General features: G+C 37.9%; 1 protein-coding gene across 8 annotated transcripts in view; it reads right to left on the reverse strand.

The window, feature by feature from the left end:
- MIS18BP1 (MIS18 binding protein 1) overlaps positions 1-18400 on the reverse strand; it is a 46903-nt gene extending 28503 nt beyond the window's left edge. For 3 of the 8 annotated variants that reach the window (XR_014818102.1, XR_014818110.1, XM_021101217.2), the window contains exons 1-6: positions 18309-18400; positions 12818-13449; positions 10476-10592; positions 8599-9074; positions 2694-2767; positions 392-522 (exon numbers count right to left, since the gene is read on the reverse strand). Coding sequence is in view for 4 of the 8 variants with exons in the window: in XM_021101217.2 (XP_020956876.1) it covers positions 392-522; positions 2694-2767; positions 8599-9074; positions 10476-10592; positions 12818-13358 (1339 nt within the window). In the remaining 4 variants the exon portion in view is untranslated. Of the gene's footprint in view, positions 1-391; positions 523-2693; positions 2768-8598; positions 9075-10475; positions 10593-12817; positions 13450-17958 lie in introns of all 8 variants that reach the window. The other 5 variants (XR_014818097.1, XR_014818104.1, XM_021101211.2 and 2 more) reach the window with 3 other exon arrangements.
- Between the last annotated feature and the right edge of the window lie 3040 nt (positions 18401-21440).

The raw sequence follows: 21440 nt of genomic DNA on the forward strand, positions 1-21440 counted from the left end.
TTTGCTGTGTACAGGCATAGGCAGAATATTAGATTATATCAGGACTGGAGTTGTGCCAGGCAGGTTCAACAAAGAGAAGAAACAGGAAGCTAAATTTTATCCTTTTAACCAATTCCTTACAAATAAGGAACACTTCACTTGAATGTTTTTTAAATCATGAGACTAAACTGCCAATAAGAGTGATTAAATCAGAGGAAAGGATCAACATATATAATACATAAACTATATACAGAAGAGTTTTACATAGTGTTGGCAATTCTGTTTTTAATTTTGTTTTTATGTATAATTTCAGAATACCTAATTAAAAGCAATAAATGTATATTATTGTTAGAAATATGGTTACTTGCTTCCCTTAGTAAATACTTCACCAATTAGTAATGACAGTCATTACCTGCTTCTTTCATGGAATTCCGATCTATCATTCCTTTTAATATATAAATGTTGCCTGATAAAGTCCTAAGTTTGTTGTGCTTAATCCGTTCTATAATTGCATTACTGTGCCAATATATGTTAGTGATGTCTCTAGGGGAAAAAAAATAACTTAGTTAAAGCCAAAATATACACATTTTACCATAGTCACAACGTATAGATATAAGCATGTAAATTTATGATATAAAGTAATAAAATTGCACTCCAGCTACAGCACTATTAATCTAATTACGAAACATTTGAGGGTCAAACATCACAAAAGAACTCAACTTTTTGGCTAATGTGATCCTCAGAGTACCAAGAAAATGTACTGTGGCCAATGATACCCCTATTATAAAATATATTACTAGCAAGAAAGCAGAGCCTCTGGTGCTGACAACGCTTGCAATTTCATCTTAACTGATGCTAAGCTTCCAAAGGACGATTTCCTTGTCCCTCTTTTCAGGGTCTATACTGTATTAGCTTTCATGCAGTTATATGGTTTGGCTTATTCCAGTCTTGTGTTTTTCCCCCTCACTATATAGTCAAAAGTCTTTACCTTTCTCTTTGGAAAGTACCAAAAAGGGGTCCCAGCTGGGAAAAAGCAAAATGCAGTTATCAAATCACTGACCCATAAATCTACTCTTTATATTTCCTTAAACTAGGAATAAATACAAAATAGAACAAAATATGAAGGTGTATTAGATAAATGTTGGAATTCTCTGATTCATTAAATAACATTAACAAACATTCTAAATATGAGCATAATAAACAAGAAAGTTCGTTTAGTTTGGTCAAATGGAATTAAATTCATATAACACCATATTCTTGTCTTCTGTTCTTTTCACCTTTGCTTGTTTTATTTAACAAACTTTTAAACAGTAGTCTCTAAAAGCACTGTTCTCAAGGTTTTTTATAAATATTAACTCACTTAATCTTCAAACTAAACCAAAAGATAGGTAATACTATTATCATCATTGTGCAAATGAACAGGAAGACACTGAAAGGGGCTAAGCAATTTGTCCAAGTCATACAACCAGTAATCAACAGTAATGGGATCCCAACAAAGGTAATTAATACTGCCTCTCGATAAGGAAATGGGTACAAGACAGGCAAAAATAAAGTGAGCAAAAGTTTTATATGCTCAATTTATAAATTTTCAGGGAATTATCTTTTTTTTTTTTTTTTTTTTTGCTTTTTAGGGCCGCAGCTGCAGCATATGGAGGGTCCCAGGCTAGGGGTTGAATTGAGCTGCAGCCGCCGGCCTACACCACAGCCATAGCAACTCAGGATCCAAGCCGAATCTGCAAACTACCCCAGAGCTCACGGCAACATGGGATTCTTAACCCACTGAACGAGGCCAGGGATTGAACCTGCAACCTCATGGTTCCTACTTGGATATGTTAACCACTGAGCCACGACGGGAATTCCTCAGGGAAGTATCTTGAACAGTGATATCCCGTATTGTTTTATTATAACCTTTTATTATAAATGTTTTTCTTAACCACTAAGAAAATTGTTTTGTTTTTTTTTGTTTGTTTGTTTTTTGCTTTTTAGGGCTGCACCTGTGGGATATGGAATTTCCTAGACCAGGGGTCGAATTGGAGCTGTCACTGCCAGCCTACACCACAGTTCATGGCAACACTGTATCCCTCACCCACTGAGTGAGACCAGGGATCAAACCTGCATCCTCATGGATAGTAGTTGGATTTGTTTCCCCTGTGCCATGACAGGAACTCCTGTAAACTGGTTTTAAAGAAGAGGAAATGGTGCTAATAGAGTAGCACAACCAGGCAAAGCCCACTTACCAGATGATGCTTTCACTTTAGGGAGAACCTGAAAGTGATTACTTAATATGCAGTAATGGCAAAGTATTAAACAATTTTGATTTTTTTGGATCAGTACTTTATATCTGGTATCCCAATACAGATGTGAGAATCTGGACTGAAATGCATATAGTAAATATTATGTAATCATATATAATTAAGCATATAATAGCATTCCACTTATTAGAACCTCTCAAAAGAATAAAGCACTGTGTATACAAATTTGAGCTGTCGCTATTTTAAAAATAACTTGAGTTAACAGGCAAAAGCAAGAAAGATGATTACAATCAAAATGGTCATACTCATTTTACTTCCATGCCAAATGAGTGGTAACCTTACTAGAAAGTTTTCGTTTTGTAGCAAGATGTGATTTGTCATGCATTTATTTTTAAGTTCTTACATGAAGTATCTTACCTTATCACAAATTTTATTAAAAGAATACTGAAAAGTTATACTTACATCAGTTTTCCTTCTACACATATAGCAGTGTTATTGTTGATGATTTTAATCATCCATTCCTGTAGTTGAACTACCTAATCAAACATAAAATGAAGTATATTATTTCCTGTTATTACTTGCACATAAGCATAACAATATCAAATTTACATTAAATTTAAACAAAAACCTTGTCTGAGTAATCCAAATGAGTCCTTAGTGTTCATCAAAATAAGAATCACATTCTAGGGAGTTCCTGTCGCACCTCAGTGTTAACAAACCTGACTAGGATCCCTAAGGATGAGGGTTCAATCTCTGGCTTTACTCAATGGGTTAAGGATCCAGCATTGCTGTGAGCTGTGGTGTAGTTCAGAGACAAGGCTCAGATCTGGCGTGATTGTGGCAGAGGCCAGAGGCTACAGCTCTGATTCGACCCGAAGCCTGGTGCGGCCCTAAAAAAGAAAGCAAAAAAAAAAAAAAAAAGAACCACCTTCTATTTTAAATAGCAGTAAGGTAAAAGCTCTTGTACATAATGAAACAAAAGATGAATAAGGTTGTATTGCATAGCCTGTTCTACAATCCAGAATCATTTATACTTTACATATTCTTATATCAAAAATCATAACCATTAGGGAAAAAAAAAATCACTAAAATCCCAAGGTATCCATTAAAAATAACAAAATTCACAACAGACCCAATAATGTGGAGAATAAAACAGCTGTGTGGTATACATTTCACCATAGTTTCTATAAACTATAAAGGTGATTGCTAGTACTCTATTATTTAGTATTCTAGTCCAAAGCAAATATTTGAACGGCTCAAAGAATTCTTTATTTTAGGACAGTAAAATCCTATTATAAAGGAAAATTTCTGTGAACATGTTAAGAAACTATTGCTTTTATTGTTTAACAAACTAGTAATGAACCTGTGATGAGAAATATATCCATAAAAGTCATACTTTGAATAGCCATTTATATAACATTATAAACTTACACATAAAGACAAATTATCCATGGTAGTTTTATGCTGAGTCAAATGGAGGGGTACTCTTAGTTACTGCACTTCTCCCCCATTATGGTTATTTTAAAAATCCTAGGTAGGACTTGAGAAAGAGGCAATAAAAGAATTTGGAACTATAACATGTATCAAGGAGTTAATCAATGGAGATGGTATTAACAATAAAAACTAACACTAGGCAGTCTTCCAAGAACCTTAGATATACTGACTCAAGTTATCCTCCTAACACTAGGAAACAGGTACTATTATCTTCATTTTATAAAGAAAACTTTCAAGGTCTATTTAAATAATCTGCCCATATCACACACAGCTAGTTAGCACAGAGGTTACAAATCTAGGAATTCTGGCTCCATAATCCTGAACCATGAATGAGATATTCATTCATTAAGTATTTGTTGAGCCCTACTATGTGCCAGGCCCTTGTTTAGGGATGGGGATTCAGTCAGAAACAGAACAAAATGGCCACCTTCTTTGGAGCAAACGTGTGGGGGGGGGGGTGTGGGGAGGAGGTGGGGTATGACAGGAGTGGAAGCAAGTGGAGTGGTGGTGGTGCTATCTGAACAAATGGATGAGTAAAAAATGTCAGACAGTGATAATGTTAAAAATAAGCATAAGTGGAGGTGCTTTTTAGGTAAGAGAGTCAGGGAAGGTTGTGGAACAGAGAACTGAATGATGTAAGGGATAAGGTATACAGATATTTTGGCGTAATTCTTCCAGGCAGAAAGAAAATGTACAAAGGCCTTAAGTAGGTAGCATGGAGGGCACAGTAGCTTGAAAGGAGTAAGCAAGAAGGAAAAGAGATGTGTAAGCTGGGTATCTCTAGGACTGAATTACATAGAGTCCTATAAGCTATGGTAAAGGCTGACTGTTGTCTCTCTCTCTTTTATATTGCTTTTTAGGGCTGCATCTGCAGCATATGGAAGTTCCCAGGCTAAGGGTCAAATTGGAGTTGCAGCTGCTGGCCACAGCCACAGCAACATAGGATCTGAACTGGATCTGCGACCTACACCAAGCTCATGGCAACACTGCTCATGGCAGTGCTGCTCACGGCAATGCTGGAATGTCAAGCCATTAAGCGAGGCCAGGGATTGAACCTGAATTCTCATGGATACTAGTTGGGCTTGTAATTTGCTGAGCCACAACAGGAACTCCCAGGCTGACTGTTTTCTCTTGAAGTTACTGGAGAATTCTGAGCAGAGGAGTACATGATTTAATATTTTATTAAGAGGCTGATGGGCAGGAATTGGCCTATATATAAATATTCTGGCCTTTATTTAGAAAACAGACTAAAAGGGAAAGAGGCAATAGTGGCAACAGAGAAACTATAAGGCTACTGTAGTAATCCAAGAGATTATCAGTGTCTTGGACTAGGAGATAGTGGCTGAGTAATAAGAAGTGGCCACATTCAGGATGGTAGAGCCAAAAGGACTTCTTCATGGTTTAGATATGGAGTATGAGAGGAAAACAAAACAAAATAAGAGTCCAAAATGAACCTAAATTTTTTTCACTTAAGTATTTGGTGGAATGGTAATACTATGTACCAATACAGGACACAATGGAGATTGTTTTGGGGGAAGAAATGAAGAGCTTAGTTTTAGAAATGTTAAATTTGAGATGCCTATTAGATATCAATAGAGAAACCATATAGATAACTGCATATGTGAGTGGGGTTTAAGAAAATGTTTGCAGCTGGAGATATATATTTGGGAGCTATAAGCAGAGAAATGGAATTCAGCAGGTTCCTAGTGGTCCAACAGTTAAGGACTTGGCATTGTCACTGCAGTGACTTGGGTTACTGATATGGCTCATGTTTGATCCCTGGCCTAGGAATTTTGCATGCCATGGGGGAGGACAAAAAAAAAAAAAAAAAAAAAAAAAAAAAAAAAAGGAATTTAAAGCTGTAGCACTGAATGGTAATAGTATAGAGAGAGTGTGCGTAGGTCATAGACAATCAGTTTCTAGGACCAATTCTAGGGAATCCAACATTTATAGGTTGTTACAGGAAGAGAAAGCAGCAGAAGAGTTAAGAATAACCACTAAAGTAGTAAAAAATGAGAGATCCTAGGATCTAAACAAAAAACCTACACAACATTTTGAGGATATTCTGATTCACTGTGTTAACCTCTCCCATGAGTACTAAAATAAGGACTGTGAATAAATATCATATTTAGTGATGGAAACCTGAAAAAAAAAAACAATTTTCATGGAGTAGTGAATATGAATGAACATCCAAAGTGGAACTTGTTCAATAGGGTATGAGATAAGAAGAAATGATAACTGAATATATGTACTTCTTTCAAAGTGTTTTGCTTCAATAGAAAAAAAAAAACTGGAGTGGTAGCTAGAGTGGGATAAGGAGTAAAAGGTAGACCTTTTCTTCACATTAAAAAAAATGTTGGTCATGCTTTCAGCATATGTATATGCTAATGGGAATGATCTAACAGAGAGGAAAAAATTGAGGGGAGAATTGGAAGGACAAGGTCTCTGAGGTTGTAAGAGGAAATGAACTTGCCTTGAAAAGGAGCACAAACTTTCCATTTTAATGAAAGGGAAACCAAACTTCGTGGATACAGCAGCAAATAGATTGACAGATTCGATGACGGGAATATAAGGTTTTCAATGAACTGAGAATAAGGAGAGAAGAGGTTTGGAGGTTTAAATGAGATTAAAAGACTCTTCTTTTTTTTGCTGCACCCGCAGCACATGGAAGTTCCTGAGCCAGGGATTGAATCTGAGCTGTAGCTGCGACTTACACCACAGTTGTAGCAACACTGGATCCTTAATCCAGGGATTCAACCTGTGCCTCAGAAAAAATCCAAGCTGCCAAAGAGAGAATGTAACCCATGGCACCACAGCGGGAACTCCAAGTGAGATACTTTACTAGGAAGGTCAGAGTATGGCGGTGGATTGAGAAGTGAAATATAGTAGGGATGAAGGGCAATATGAAGAGCCTATTTAAGGTCTGTTGTTAAATTTTATTTTACTTTTTTTTGTCTTTTGTTTTTTTAGGGCCGCACCCAAGACATATGGAGGTTCCCAGGCTAGGGATCATGTGGGAGCTACAGCTGCCGGCCTATACCACAGCCACATCAATGCCAGATCCTTAACCCACTGAGTGAGGCCAGGGATCGAACCCACAACCTCGTGGTTCCTAGTTGGATTCATTTCCACTGCGTCACAGGGTAACTCTTTGTTGTTTATTTTGTTTATTTTATTGTCTTGTTGTTAAATTTTAAATGAGATTAGTCAACATGGCTGTGTTTTGTTCCAATAATCTACTTCTCAGGTACAGGTTTATAGCAAGAAAAGAGTGAAATTTAACCAGGGTTACAATTTGGCCATAGGAAGGTAGGGGGAAAAGCAATAAAGAGGATTGAGAGTTTAGTCAAGGGGATGATTATAATCATGGGCCATGGACTCTATGTAAGGTAAGAGAAAAATAAGGACAGGAGAGTTGATGAACTGAAGTTTGTCTTAATGGTGGAGTACTGATGGTGGGGGTGAGGGAAAAGAACTGGAGGTAGAATGATCTGGGCACAAAGGATTTGGTGAGAGTGGGATGCCCACAAGAGAGAAGCTGATGCGTGTATTGGCAAAGACAAGGTATGGGTATGACTAGAGTAAGAGTATCAGTAGGTTAAAGGTCTGAAAATCAAGAATTCAAGGAGGTTGGATGGATTATCTATACAGGTGTCGATGTCACCAGAGTTGATGACAGAAGGAGTAGCAGAGGAAAAAGGAACAGGTCTCAAAATGCTTCAACAGGATGCAAGCCCATGACTAGGAGCCCATGATTATAATAAGAGGGGAGAGGAAGTGGTAAAGCCTTATGGCATGTGCTTCAAAGAAGTTAATGAGGGGGAAAGGATGGCTTTAGAGAAGGGGAAGGAACACGGCCTGAATTAGGAATGAAGAACATTATATCATCTCTAATATAATGTGGGATAAGGGAGGAAAAAAGAGCCTCTATTAAGAGAAGCAATAACTTTAGTTAGAGCAAAGTTAAGAAATTTTCATAGAAGATTAAGAACATAACATTTTGCTAATAATATAACCCGAGTTCAAGAGGCATACTGTAATGTTTGGAGAGTTAGAGATGACTGAGAGATTAGGTCAGACTAAAGGATGTACTCAACTGTATAGAGATAAGAGATCTGAGAGGCTTGGATTTGGTGTAGTAACTGAGACCAACAGCACTATACAGATGATACAATTAATACTGTGGGATCTCTTAGAACTGTTGTCTTTAAATCTCTTGCTCAACCCATCTCACATATTTTTAAGGTAACATCTAAAACTCTTCCTCAACTCTAAACATTTGCAAATAATACAATTTCCAATAAATACATTGAGCTATAAAACTGTAACTGTTCTATCATTCTTTAAAATTTAGTTGGAATTCAACTAGCATCTCAGCCTGATACCTGCCTTCGTTCTTTTAAATATTAAGGCACAAACCTTTAACAACTGGAAATTTTATATTGTGTCTTTCTCCTTAAAATTGTATTTCCATTATATTTCCCTCAGAGAACTTATCCTATGTAACACAGTTTAATGGTCTAAAGTCTTTCATTAATCCATCTATATTACAAAAGAAAAACTTCTTAAATCTGCAGATGCTATAATTCCCTTCCCTTTCAACTGTTCTGTTAATAATACCCCAAGAATAAGGGAAAAAATTTAAGAACAAGAATACCTCACTGTTCATCCCCAAAGGGAGTTGAAGACTATACAACTAACAATTGAGCAGGCAACACTTAACACTTGGGTCTTAGTTTCAATCTGCTGCTCTTTTAACTAGGCCTCTACACTAAATATTAACAAAACCTCCCACATGAAGCTGAGGTTCTTCAAGCTCTTGAAGAATGGAGGGTAAAAAAAATATATACATTTGCTTTAAAAGTTTTCTTACCTTATTTTCTTTAACTTCATTTGTAATAGTTTGGAATATACTTGGAGAAAGCCTCCAGGCATTTCTTTTTGATCTCCGAGGTACTGCTATAGGAAATCTTGGAGTTGCAAGCACAATTTTACATGTATCATTCATTGAACCTGGAAGACCAGTCTTTCTGAATGTTGTTATCTCATTTCCTTCCTTAATTTCCTGTTTTGAAGTGCCTTTTGTTGTAATCGTACTATCACCAGAAACCATTAATTGACCATCATCTTTAATAGGAATACAGAGAGTCTCAACAGTGGTATCTGGGGATTTTTCACAGGTAGAATCAATGCCTTCCAAAATAAATGTGTCCTTTTTGGACTGAGTGGTTACAAGTGTATTCTGCTGGGAGTGAAGAATTTGTTTAGCCAACTGAGCTCTAGTTAATGCCTTGTTTGACACTCTGGCAGCTGAAACATTTTCGTGTTCTTGGTTCAGAACTGGAAGCTCTGCAAAAAATACAAAACCGAAAAAAATTTATAGAAGGATAATATAATATTAAGAGAGAAACAGAACAATTTAAAACATTTAATATTTTTTTCTTTTAAAAACTGAAGGGAGTTCCCCTTGTGGTGCAGCAGAAACAACCGACTAGTATCCATGAGGATATGGGTTGAATCCCTGGCCCTCACTCAGTGGGTTAAGGATCTGGTGTTGCAGTGAGCTGGGTATAGGTTGCAGATGCAGATGGGATCCTGCACTGCTGCAGTGTAAGCATAGGCTGGCAGCTGTAGCTCCAATTTGACCCCTAGCCTGAGATGCTCCATATGTGTGGCTATAGCCCTAAAAAGAAAAAAAAAAAAAAAAAAAAAAAGATGTATAATTGACTTAAATATTAGTTTTAGGTATACACCATAAGGATTCAATATTTTTTCACATTACAAATAATGTCTAAAATGTGACTGCCACTGGAGTTCCCATCGTGGCTCAGTGGTTCACAAATCCAACTAGGAATCATGAGGTTGTGGGTTCCATCCCTGGCCTTGCTCAGTGGGTTAAGGATCTGGAGTTGCCATGAGCTGTGGCGTAGGTCACAGACACCGCTCGGATCCCAAGTTGCTGTGGCTCTGGCGTAGACCAGCGGCAACAGCTCTGATTCGACCCCTAGCCTGGGAACCTCCATAAGCTGTGGGAGCAGCCCAAGAAAATGGCAAAAAAAAGACAAAAAAAAAAAAATAATAATTAAATTAAATATGACTGCCACAATAACTAGGTACCATCTGTCACCATACAAAGTTATTACATGAAATCCCTGTGATTTATTTTATAACTGGAAGTCTATCTCCCTTATCTATTCCCCCTCCCCAGGCAACTATCAGTTTGTTCTGTGTATCTATAGGCCTGCTTCTGTTTTATTATGTTTGTTCGTTTGTTTTGTAGAACTGTTCATATTGAAAAGTCTTCAGGAGCTCCCATTGTGGCGCAGTGGTTAACGAATCCGACTAGGAACCATGAGGTTGCGGGTTCGATCCCTGGCCTTGCTCAGTGGGTTAACCATCCGGCGTTGCCGTGAGCTGTGGTGTAGGTTGCAGACGCGGCTCGGATCCCGCATTGCTGTGGCTCTGGCGTAGGCAGGTGGCTACAGCTCCGATTGGACCCCTAGCCTCGGAACCTCCATATGCCGAGGGAGCAGCCCAAGAAACAGCAAAAAGACAAAAAAAAAAAAAAAAGAAAAGTCTTCAGGTTAGGAATGTTCCACCTTTCTGTCCAGTCTTTCTCTGAGTGCTGCTGCTTTCACAATTCAACCTTTTATCCACAATCAGTGCTTACTGCCTACACAGAGAAAATAATTATCTAAAACATTTAAACATACACTCAAATAAACTAAAAATAAATAAAAAGCACTTTACCATAAATTAAATTGTGCAGAGGTGCTTCCTGCTGATATTTAATCTTTGGTTTGACTGGCAGGAAAATATTTGATGATTCTAGAAGAACTTCTTGGACTGGAGCTGAATTTTGTTTTGCTTTTTAAAAGAAAGAAGTTGAGCTGTATTAGTCACTAAGAAGAAAAAAAAGCTTTAAAAAAATCCTGGAATAAAGACTTAGGTCAGTAATAATCAGACCAATATAGTATACTTTATGTAGCATATGACAGTTATGTAGATGTTTCCTCTTTTTTTATTGTCTCATGCCTTCAACCCATTTTCTATACCTACACTAAGAATTTTTTGAAAACTTCTCCATGTTACTTGCCAGCTCTAAAAAAGTATTCTACTGAACTCAGAAGCCTAGAGATCTGGAATTAAATTCTGGTGCTGCCACAAATAAGATATATACATATATCTGGCATATCTATCTATCTACCTCCCTCCCTCCCTCTCTATCTAGCCATCTATCTTAAGGTCATATATGAAGTGCCATCCAGTCTTGAAAATTCTGATTTTGCTTCTGGTTGCTGGAAATTTCAAAAATGTGAAAGAACAGTTGACGAGTTATAACCTATACTTTAAAATCAAAATGTTGAGATTAAGCAGCATACTAAATCATAATTTATACTTCTTTGACATCTCATCAGCCCTTCAAAGGCACAAATCTGGTAGGCTTGTTGACTAGACAAATAATCTTGTTTACATTTTATTTTGCTTTATATCCTAGACTGTTACAATTTTGCTTCTTGAATACAGAAATGAGTTTCACACAAAACAGGGAAGGCAGTAGACTTAAAGTCAGTATCAGAGAATTGAAAACTGTACTATTTTATATGTTTAATTTCAAATACTATAATTGAAAAATATTGGTGATTATACTTTAATGTTACTGTGGTCTCAGAAAACTTAATATAAAGATTTTATTATAATGACCTACCATAAAAGAAGGATAAATTTCTTTTCTTTCTTTTTTTTTTTCCCATTTCTTGGGCTTCTCCCATGGCATATGGAGGTTCCCAGGCTAGGGGTCTAATCGTAGCCATAGCTGTCGGCCTACGCCAGAGCCACAGCAATTCAGGATTCAAGCCGTGTCTGCAACCTACACCACAGCTCATGGCAATGCCGAATCCTTAACCCACTGAGCAAGGCCAGGGATGAAACCCACAACCTCATGGTTCCTAGTCGGATTTGTTAACCACTGAGCTACAATGGGAACTCCAAGAAGGATAAATTTCTATTTCTTTAACTCATTCTCCTAGAAATAGCAGGGTGATATAGTAAAGACAAGTAGGTAATTCAATCAAATATAACATGGCCCATTTATTTGAGAGTTCAGGATTCATGCAAACACTCTCCAAAAGATTTCTGAAATTACATACAAAATCTATGTATGTATATATGTACACATTTTGGGGAAAATCATCAGATTCTCAAAGTAGTCAGTTATATCCTCCATTCTCTAATTTTACTTTATGTGTAAAATGTGCTTTAATGTACATTATTTCATTTGCTTCTCCCTTTTCTCCTAGGCTGTATGAGATTATTTTGTATACCCGACTACCACCCTAAACTCCCTCAGAAAACTCTGCTTTTTGCGTCAAAATATATATACAAAATATATTTTTGGCCATGCTCATGGCATGTGAATGTTCTCAGGCCGGGGATCAAACCCATGCCACAGCAGTGACAACCTGCAGTCTTTAACCCTCTGAGCCACCAGGTAACTCCCTAAGGAAATATTTTTAAAATGTAAGTTAGATCGAGTCATTCCTCTGCTCAAAACCCTCCAAGTGGCTCCTTAATTTGTTTGCAATAAAACCCCAAACTCTTACGTTCACCTATAAGCCCCTGTGTTATCGACCCTATCCCCTCCGCCCCAGATCTGTCCACTCACGCCAGGATAATCTCATAGCTATTTTGCATGCTTCTATTTCAGGGCATTTGTACCAGCTGAAGGGTCATTCTTCCGCTTTCATTCCCTAAGATATCTATCTGTATCTACTGGCTACTTCAATTTTTTTTTTGGCTCAAATGACACTTTCTCATTGAAATACTGACCACTCCATTGAAAATTAAAACCTTTTCCAACTCTCCCTACTATGTTTACTCCACTTTTTCTTTCCAGAGCATTGCTCTTGTATTATACTCTAAAAAATACTTATTTAATGATCTCCCACCTCCTGAATGTGAGCTATAGCTTCATGAAGGCAGAGATTTTGTGCATTTTGTTCACAGGTGGACTCTGGGTGCTTAAAACAGTATCAGACACAATAAACACTTAACACATTATAGCCTTTTAACCAACAAATAATAAAACTAACCTCTTAGTGAACTGTTTTCTGGCTGGAATGACTTGTTTTCCTTTTCTTCACAGAGGTAGGTATGCTGTAATAATCTTTCCTCAGCACCGTTAGAAGTAAAAATTTTATTACTTTCATTTCTTGGTGGTTCCAACAAACTACTGTTTCTTGATGCTTGTTCTTGCTTGTTACGAAGTACTTTTTCTTTCATTCTTTGAAATATTTTTCCTGGTGATTCATAGCTGGCTTTATTTTTTAATCCATCCTTTTTGGGCTTTATGGCACTGATATCAAGAGAACTGTTAGAGGCAGTAGCCTCTGCTAGCATAGTAGATTGGAATATATTTTTATTATTAAAAATTGTCTTTTCTAGGAACGGACTCTCTTTATGGTTATTCAGTTTTAAAGAGGACTTCTGATATTTTGCCAAATCTTTTACAGGAGTAAGTGTGCCTGAAGGAATGCTGTCAAAAAAGATTGCATGCATGGGCATATTTCTCCTTTGAAAAGAAGTCACTGAAGACAAGTGAGTTCCTGGATGTTTCAAAGGTGTTGCAATCATCTTGAAAAACAGCAGCAACAAATTTCCTCTAACACAAAATTTGCCTAAACACAATTTTCAGGATAGACCTTCAGCAGGGGGCCAGAGGAACCTGCAGTTCAATGTGAAATCAACCTTTATCAAGCTTTGGTGCAGAAAAAGTTAAGTTTATTTGATTTCCATAACAACATTATACTAATTAAAAGGTTTAATTGGTTCATAACAACAGTGGATAATCTGTAACTCACAAACAAGACTAAAAAAATACATAATATATATATGCTTTTTTTTTGGGAGGGGCACACTCGCAGCATATGGAGGTTCCCAAGCTAGGGGTTGAATCGGAGCTGTAGCCACTGGCCTATACCACAGCCACATCAGCTTGGGATCCGAGCCATGTCGACCTACACCACACCTCATGGCAACGCCAGATCCTTAACCCACTGAATGGGGCCAGGGATCGAACCTGCCTCCTCATGGATACTAGTTGGGTTTGTTAACCACTGAGCCATGACGGGAACGCCTATATTTTTTGTTAAAGTCTCATTATTATTTTTCAATGATAAATAGTTTGGTTTTTAAATTTACTTCTTTGCAAAAAAAGCAGCTTCCACCGTCTTTTACTTCAATAGTTCTAAAAGCTGAACTCTGAATATCCTAGAGCTTCCAATCTCATATTTGCAACAAAAATCATTAAATGACATCTGCATATGGAACTGTACGAAGTTATAAAAGATTAAATTTCACAAAAATGGTTTTTCTTTTAGGCACTTAAATTTTAAGGCAGAAGCTACAATAATATATTGTAATGAAGGCTAAAAATCCATTCAATTTTTAAGTTAAATAATCTCCAATCCTGATTTTGTTATGCTACAGAACAAAAACATAACAAGGTTGTGAGTGAGACTTTAGTTTTTAAAAAAACCTCAAATCAAAAGTAAATGATATTCAAGTTTTTAAAATTATTTATTGCTACTTCAAATTTTTAGAAGAAATCATGTACTTCAGCATGCATGGTCTTAGATTTGTTTTAGCTGTTTCTTACTTTCAAATTTTATTTCCCACACCTAGAAATTAATATTTGGAAAAAAAAAAAAAAAAGGAGTTCCCATCGTGGCACAGTGGTTAATGAATCCGACTAGGAACCATGAGGTTGTGGGTTCGATCCCTGGCCTTGCTCAGTGGGTTATGGATCCGGCATTGCCGTGAGCTGTGGTGTAGGTCTCAGACGCGGCTGGGATCCTGCACTGCTGTGGCTGTGGCGTAGGCCAGAGGCTATAGATCCGATTAGACCCCTAGCCTGGGATCCTCCATATGTCCCAGGAGTGACCCAAGAAAAGGCAAAAAGACAAAAAAAAAAAAAGACAAAAAAAAAAGAAATGAATATTTGGGGTGATGAACCATGCAGTTGCATTCTGTAATACTTGGTAAATCAATAAAATATCTAAACCTAAGAAGCTTGGAACTTATAAATCTAGGTTTACAGCATCTTTTATCACTGAATTTATAACTACTCCAATCAGTTTTTGACATCATGTAAACATAAAAAGGCTAATCTAGAAAATACAAATTCAATCAGACCAAAGATATCAAGTATCTTTATCTACAATAACTTCTGTGAGAAATAAATATACAAGTTAAAAATTCATGTACAAACTACCATTCTATCCAGTAGTTTATAAGAGAAAAAAAGGAAATATTCCTCAATAACAAGAGTTGACAAAGAAAGGTATCTTGGGAATGATACAAAAGCCACTGAATTCTTCTGTAGAATGTTAATTCAGCAAATATGTACTAATGCATATGCTTATGTGCTTGGCAATGTGCTAGTGACAGTAACCCTGCACTAGGAGTTATAATACTCACTAGCCATTCACTTTAAGCTCTCAAAACCAGAAATGAATAAATTGGGACAACTGCATGGAAAGATGGCAAAAGTATGTACAGGTTTCCTCAATCTCAGTTCCTTACAACCTAATGAAATGCTCATCAGGAGGTATAAACTGCAAATAAACTAGCAGAACTAAGAACTGGCCCAATGCGTAGTACAATATTTCCCCCCTTCTGTGAGATACCTTCCAAGTGGATGCTTGAATCTGTGGATAGTGAAAAACCCTATTCATGCTATGTTCTTTCCCTTACATACATACCTATGATAAAATTTAACTTATAAATTAGGTACAGTGAGAGATTAAAAATAAAATAATTATAACAACATACTGTAATAAAAATTATGTGAATGTCATCTCTCTCACTTTAAATATCTTATTGTACAAATTCATTACCTTGCCAACTTAACTAAGCATTTATCATGCACTGTGCCTGTAACTTTTGCAGTTTGGTGTACAATAGCAAAACAGGCATGAATTTTTTACTTTTTCACAATTTTCACAAATAAAAGATCTGTTCAGGGTAAGACCTTAGCAACCTTGGCATTAGATTATTTCTCCTCATTAAGTCGAGAGCTTTTACCTTTTCACTTAAACTTTATAGCTTCTCTTTGGTATATCCAAATTGCCGGCATCACTACTCTTATGCCTTGGGGCAATTATTAAGTAAAATTATGGTTAACTTGAACACAAGCACTATGATACCTGATAGTCCCTCCGATAATCAAGGGCACTGCTAAGTGACTAATGAGTGGGATATACTGGACAAAGGGATGATCAATGTCCCTTGCAAGACAGTGTGAAATTTCACCATGCTACAAAGAACAGCATCCATTTTAAAATTTATGAAGCACTTATTTTCAGAATTTTCAATGTAATATGTTCACATGGTAGCTGACTGTGGGTAAATGAAAACCACACCCACCCACAGTGGGCCTATGAAGGTGAAACTACAGATGGGGGTGCAGGGCACTACTGTACATACATAGAAATGTTTTCATCTAAAAGTAGATAATTACATGTATAACTGATTTACTTTGCAGTACACCTGAAACTAACACATCTTTCTACGTCAACTACACTCCAATAAAATTTCACTGTGAGCATTTATGGTATACAGAAGTAAGGCTAAACAACTATTATCGTGGATATGATACTGAATATAACTTTTACATTTCTTCCTAAAAGACATGAAAAGTCTTTGGAATTTACTATTGGGGTAGTAATATTAACAATAATTATAATGGAATGAGTTACAAGTCCCAAGGCACAATGACACAAAACCATATGTATTTGCATTCTTGCATAGTTGGGAAAAAAATGATATTAAGTTAATTGGCAAATGATACACTTGGGTAAAAATACATGCAGCATATGACATAGAAAGGGCTGATACATACAATATGCAAAGAAAACAAATGAATCAGTTTAAAGAAATGATCAAGAGAAAATGGCTAAAGGAAATGAAAGGGAATTAACAGAGTACAAAAGGCTAATGAATAAGTGAAAATGAGACTTATTTTTACTAATTAATGAAGAGCTTATAAATTAAAACAGTGAAACTACTTATGCTTATCAGATTGGTAAAGATTATTTCCACAATATAGATGTGCATGCCATTGTTCAAGAAATTCCACTTTTAATTTTTTTCTTATAGAAACATCAATACAAGAATGCAAATACATGTGGTAATAATAGTCAACATTTACTGCATATATGCTAGACACTACTTAATCTTACAGCAATGCTTAAGAGTAAAGTACTGTTGTTATTCTCATTTTGAGAATTAGGAAACTAAGGCATAGAGTGATTAAATAACCAGCCCACAGTCCCACTGACAATGATTATGAGCAGGACCCCCAGCTATCCGATTTTAAAGCCCAAGTTCTTAAAGAGGCAGTATAAAAGAATGTTCACTGAAGTACTGGGCTAATTAGAAACAATCTAGATGTCTACCAAGATGGGACAAAATTCTGCTACATCCACACAACTGAATTCTACCTATTCCACTAAAAGAATATACATACACACTGACATAGAAAACAACTAGGATATACTAAGTTAAAAAAGGAAAAGGAACAGGAGGTGTAACTGAATTTCTGAAATAAATAAATAAATAAACACCTAAATAAAGGAAGAGGGAAATACATAGACATAGGGGAAAAAAAAAAAACTGGAAGTAGACCAAATTGTAAACAGAGTTTATCTTTGAGAAGTAGGATGAAGAGGGCTCCCATTTCCTAAATATTTTTTAATTTAACATTTGTAAGTATTTGCAACTAATATGTAATCAAAAGAAAACATAAGCTGGATGGATCAATTGTTTCTTTAGCTTTGTGAATCCTAGGTTCCAAGGTGAAGAATCAGGAAGTGACGGTGACGCACACAATTTTTCTACTTGGTAATTATCTGAAACTTTTTTTTTTTCTAGAAGTGATTTTAGAGTAAAGTTTAGAGCGCTCACCATCGAAACGAATCTGAACGGAAGTGGTCTACTTCCGTAATAACTACAGCAGAAACGCAACAAATCACACCTAATGAACGAGCAGTTGTGATACCACTGCCAAAGGCAAAAATGTACAAAAACAACTTGATCCCTTTGCTGTACAGTGGGAAAATTAAAAAAAAAAAAAAAAAGTCTGCGTGGGACCATTACGCTGAAGTGCTGGAAGTCACAGTGCCAGAAGGGACGGGAGAGAGGAGACGAAAGAAGCGGGGCGAAGAGGCCGTACCTTGGGTGAAGAGACCGGCACCGTAGAGACGGCGGCGGCCCGGGCTCGACTTCGCTTAGAGGGCGGGCAGGAACACCACGGCTTCTGCCTCTGGCCCAAGTCGGCCGCAGCGGCCGAGCACCAGGTGACGCTCACCACCTCCTTGAGGTTCCCTAACACCAAAACTATCTGGCAATTCAAATTTTAAGAGCCTGCCCTCCAGGCACCAGGGATTGGCGCGCTCAGGAATTGCGTCACCACGCGTCTCTCTGGGACGCAGGAAAACGTGGGGCGGTCCCCGCTCCGCGAGGGCAGTGCTCTTTCTACAAAACGTAGGCAACCCCAAGTTGCCACGGGTACCGGGCACGCACCTCTAGCTGTCCTCGAAATTAATTTCCTCTTCAGAGAAGGAGCCAACCCCGCATTCTGCCGTTCCTCCCGAAATGCTCTGCGGCAGGAAGACTACGTCAGACGTCGTCTGCGCGCTCTGGCACTTCTGTGGGTTTTTAATTTTGGTCCTTCCCGGCTACCTTCCTCCCCTACTGGCGTGAATGCTGATAGAATTTGGTTGTGCATTCCCTTCCGTCTGAAAGAAAACTGCTTGCCGAATCCGTTTAAGAGCCTTTAGTTTTCTCAGGCCGTCAGGTATTTGAGGCCGAGAAGGAGCGTTTTGTTCTTGAAACAATGGACTAAATGCAAAGTTATACTCGCAATGGGATACTTAGTTTGAGCTATTCCCCCCGGGAAATTTTCTTTTGTTTTGCTTTGTTTTTAAGAAACTTACTGAATCCTAAAGCCTTAATCTCGGCTACCCTGGTTTGCCTTACAGTTGCAGTTAGACCGAGCCGTATCAGACCACACCCAGTGATGCTGTGCCGTAGCCACGGCGGAGCACTGTGTATCCCCCGCTTCAGCGCCCCAGCAAGCCGCAGTTGCCGGCCGGAAGCATTGTGTAGTGCCCCTTGTTTCAGTCTTGGCAGAGAAAAAGGAGCCAGAGGAGTAACTAGTGTTTTCAGCCCTAAATCCCTTCTGGCTCCAATCCTGCACCTTCTTTCCATGAACTCCGCCCCCCTCCTCACCAAGTACGCATTTAGGACAGGAGAGTTTATTTTTTGCTTCATCCAAGAAAAGTTCTCAGCATCCTAGAATCATGTATCGCATCTGTCCGATAAGACTGGACTGAAATGGCTGTAATGAATTAATTTTTTAAAGAGATGGTTGCGAGCCCTTCTTCTAAAGTCTGTATCCACTAAATCCTGTATTCACCAAATATTCAGAATCCAAAATGTAAATTTAAAGCATAAAATGATTGCAAGTAAAGAAAAAAAAGAAACCAGTTGGGGGGTAGAACGAGGAAAGCAAATCTGTCAGAGCGGAAAAATCAAAGAAGAGACAGTAGGCTGGAGCTCTGAGACTTCAAGCCAGTTTTATGGACCAACAGATTGGCCAGGAGTCGGGAGAGAGCTCAGGTTCTCCGCTGCTTAGGGAGCAGTTAGTGATGTAGGAAAAGGGGTAGTTTCTATTTTCAGCACAGGTTTGTTCTTGGGCTAGGTCAGTATTCAAGGGTTAGGGGGAGGCAGTTTCCTTAGGAATGTAAGTAATGGTTTTGGGTGGGGGGTAGAGGGCAGTTGTAAAAGAACATCGTCTGATGAATGACTCTTTAACTGGTCTCCAAGGCAGCTCATTGTTCCCCAGGGGATCAGCCTTCTAGATTTTAAGTCTGATTAGAGTTTAGGTGGTGCATAGCAGGTCATGTACGATTCCCCACCTAAGAAAATCCATGTAGATAAATGAAGTTTCTATTTCTGCAGCATAATGGGAAATTGACTGGACATGGATTTGCACCAGATCTGTGGGAAAAGCCAGACTTAAAAATATGTGTTTAATGACATCTATGAAATAAACTCTGTGGGATAGAGGGGTTTTAAAGAGACAGGCATTCATATTTCAAAGCATCTGAAATGGAAATGTGAAAGTTTTCTATTCCTGATGATAGAGATAGACATGACTCACAACATTCAGTCAAAATAGGAACCTTGAAATATTAAGGGCAGGTACTCAGTTTAATTTTTTAAATTAACTGTTTCTCGTGTGAGAAGTAACTAGGATCTAGTGCGCTCCAGAGTGAACTGCAACAGGAATTTACATAAGAATGACAAATAATTTTCTAAGGAAACCTGGATAACAGCTTGTGGGTAAAAAAGTACAGAGAGAAGGCATACAGGCCAAGGGACAATGTTCATCTGTCCGTTGGACATTGATATGCTGCCTCGGATGGACCGTTTAAGTTTATATCTGCTGGGGATGGAGAGCTTCTTATATTCACAGTCAGGCAGCTGGAATAATCTGTCCTAAGTCTGTAACTCTTGGGAATGTATACAGACCCACTTAGGGTCCAAAAGACAGATATTGGAGGAGCCGATTCCTCTAATCGTTGTGTGGGAGTTGCTACCAAGGGATCTGAGTCTGCTGAGCTTGGAGGAATATTCCCAGCACCATGGTAAGTTCCAGTAGGGGCACTACTTGACCATATAGCATTTTGGGGGGAATTAGAAAAAAGATACTCTTTCATCAAGGCCAGTGGTTCTCAACCAGGGATAATTTTGCACCCCTAGAGGACATTTGGCAATGTCTGGAAATATGAATGTCAGGACTGAGAAGGATGGCCCTTGTAGCTATTGAGTAGAGGATAGAAATGCTGCTAAACATCCTATAATGCACAGGGCAGCTATTGATAATTCTTAAAGAATTATCAAGATTAAAATGTCAGTAATGCCAAAGTTGCAAGATCCTACACTTGTAACATGTAGCCCTGAATTAGGATTTTTGTCTCCTTTCACTCTGTGTTCCCAGTGTAAGGCATAACTGTGCAAATACTACTGTCCTCTCTGGGCTTAGAGGAAGGTTGAAAATGGAATCAACAGGGAGGTTTTACAGGCTTTTAAGAGGAGGATTCTTCAGTAGAAAAGACTGTCAAGAAGATTGTTGTATAATAGAGACAGTATACAAGCACATAAACATATAAACATACTATTACAAATTGTAATAAGTGCTATGAAGGTGTATTAGTTTGGCTCCTGCAGGAAGCTGATGGTAAGATGGAATTCGGAATACAAGAGACTTGTTGAGAGATATGGCCTGTGAAAGTTTAAGGGGGAGGAAAAAGAATTGGGTCTAGTAAATCCTTAGGCTTTAATGCAGATCTGCCATTTGTGAAAGAAAAAAGGAGTAGGAAGCAGAATTGGGCCTGGTAAATCTTTAGGCTTTGATGCAGATCTGCCATTTGTGAAAGAAAAAAGGAGTAGGAAGCAGAATTGGGCAGAGGGAAGGAACCAAAGATTGCAATACAGATTGACAAAGAATTGGCTAATGCAATAGGGAGTATGGAGGTAGCCCATCAGAGGAGGTCTGCAGTGGGCAGAAACCAGAAATGGGCAGGCCCTGAAATCCATCATGCTGGAGGTGGGAAGAACATGCCTTGCCTCAAAGGCTTAATTTTTTTT

This window comes from Sus scrofa, chromosome 1 (genome assembly GCF_054392235.1).
Source record: "Sus scrofa isolate SSC_HxYL_T2T_F1_AM1 chromosome 1, Sscrofa_HxYL_maternal_Yorkshire_Landrace_v2.0, whole genome shotgun sequence".
Classification (NCBI taxonomy): domain Eukaryota; kingdom Metazoa; phylum Chordata; class Mammalia; order Artiodactyla; family Suidae; genus Sus; species Sus scrofa.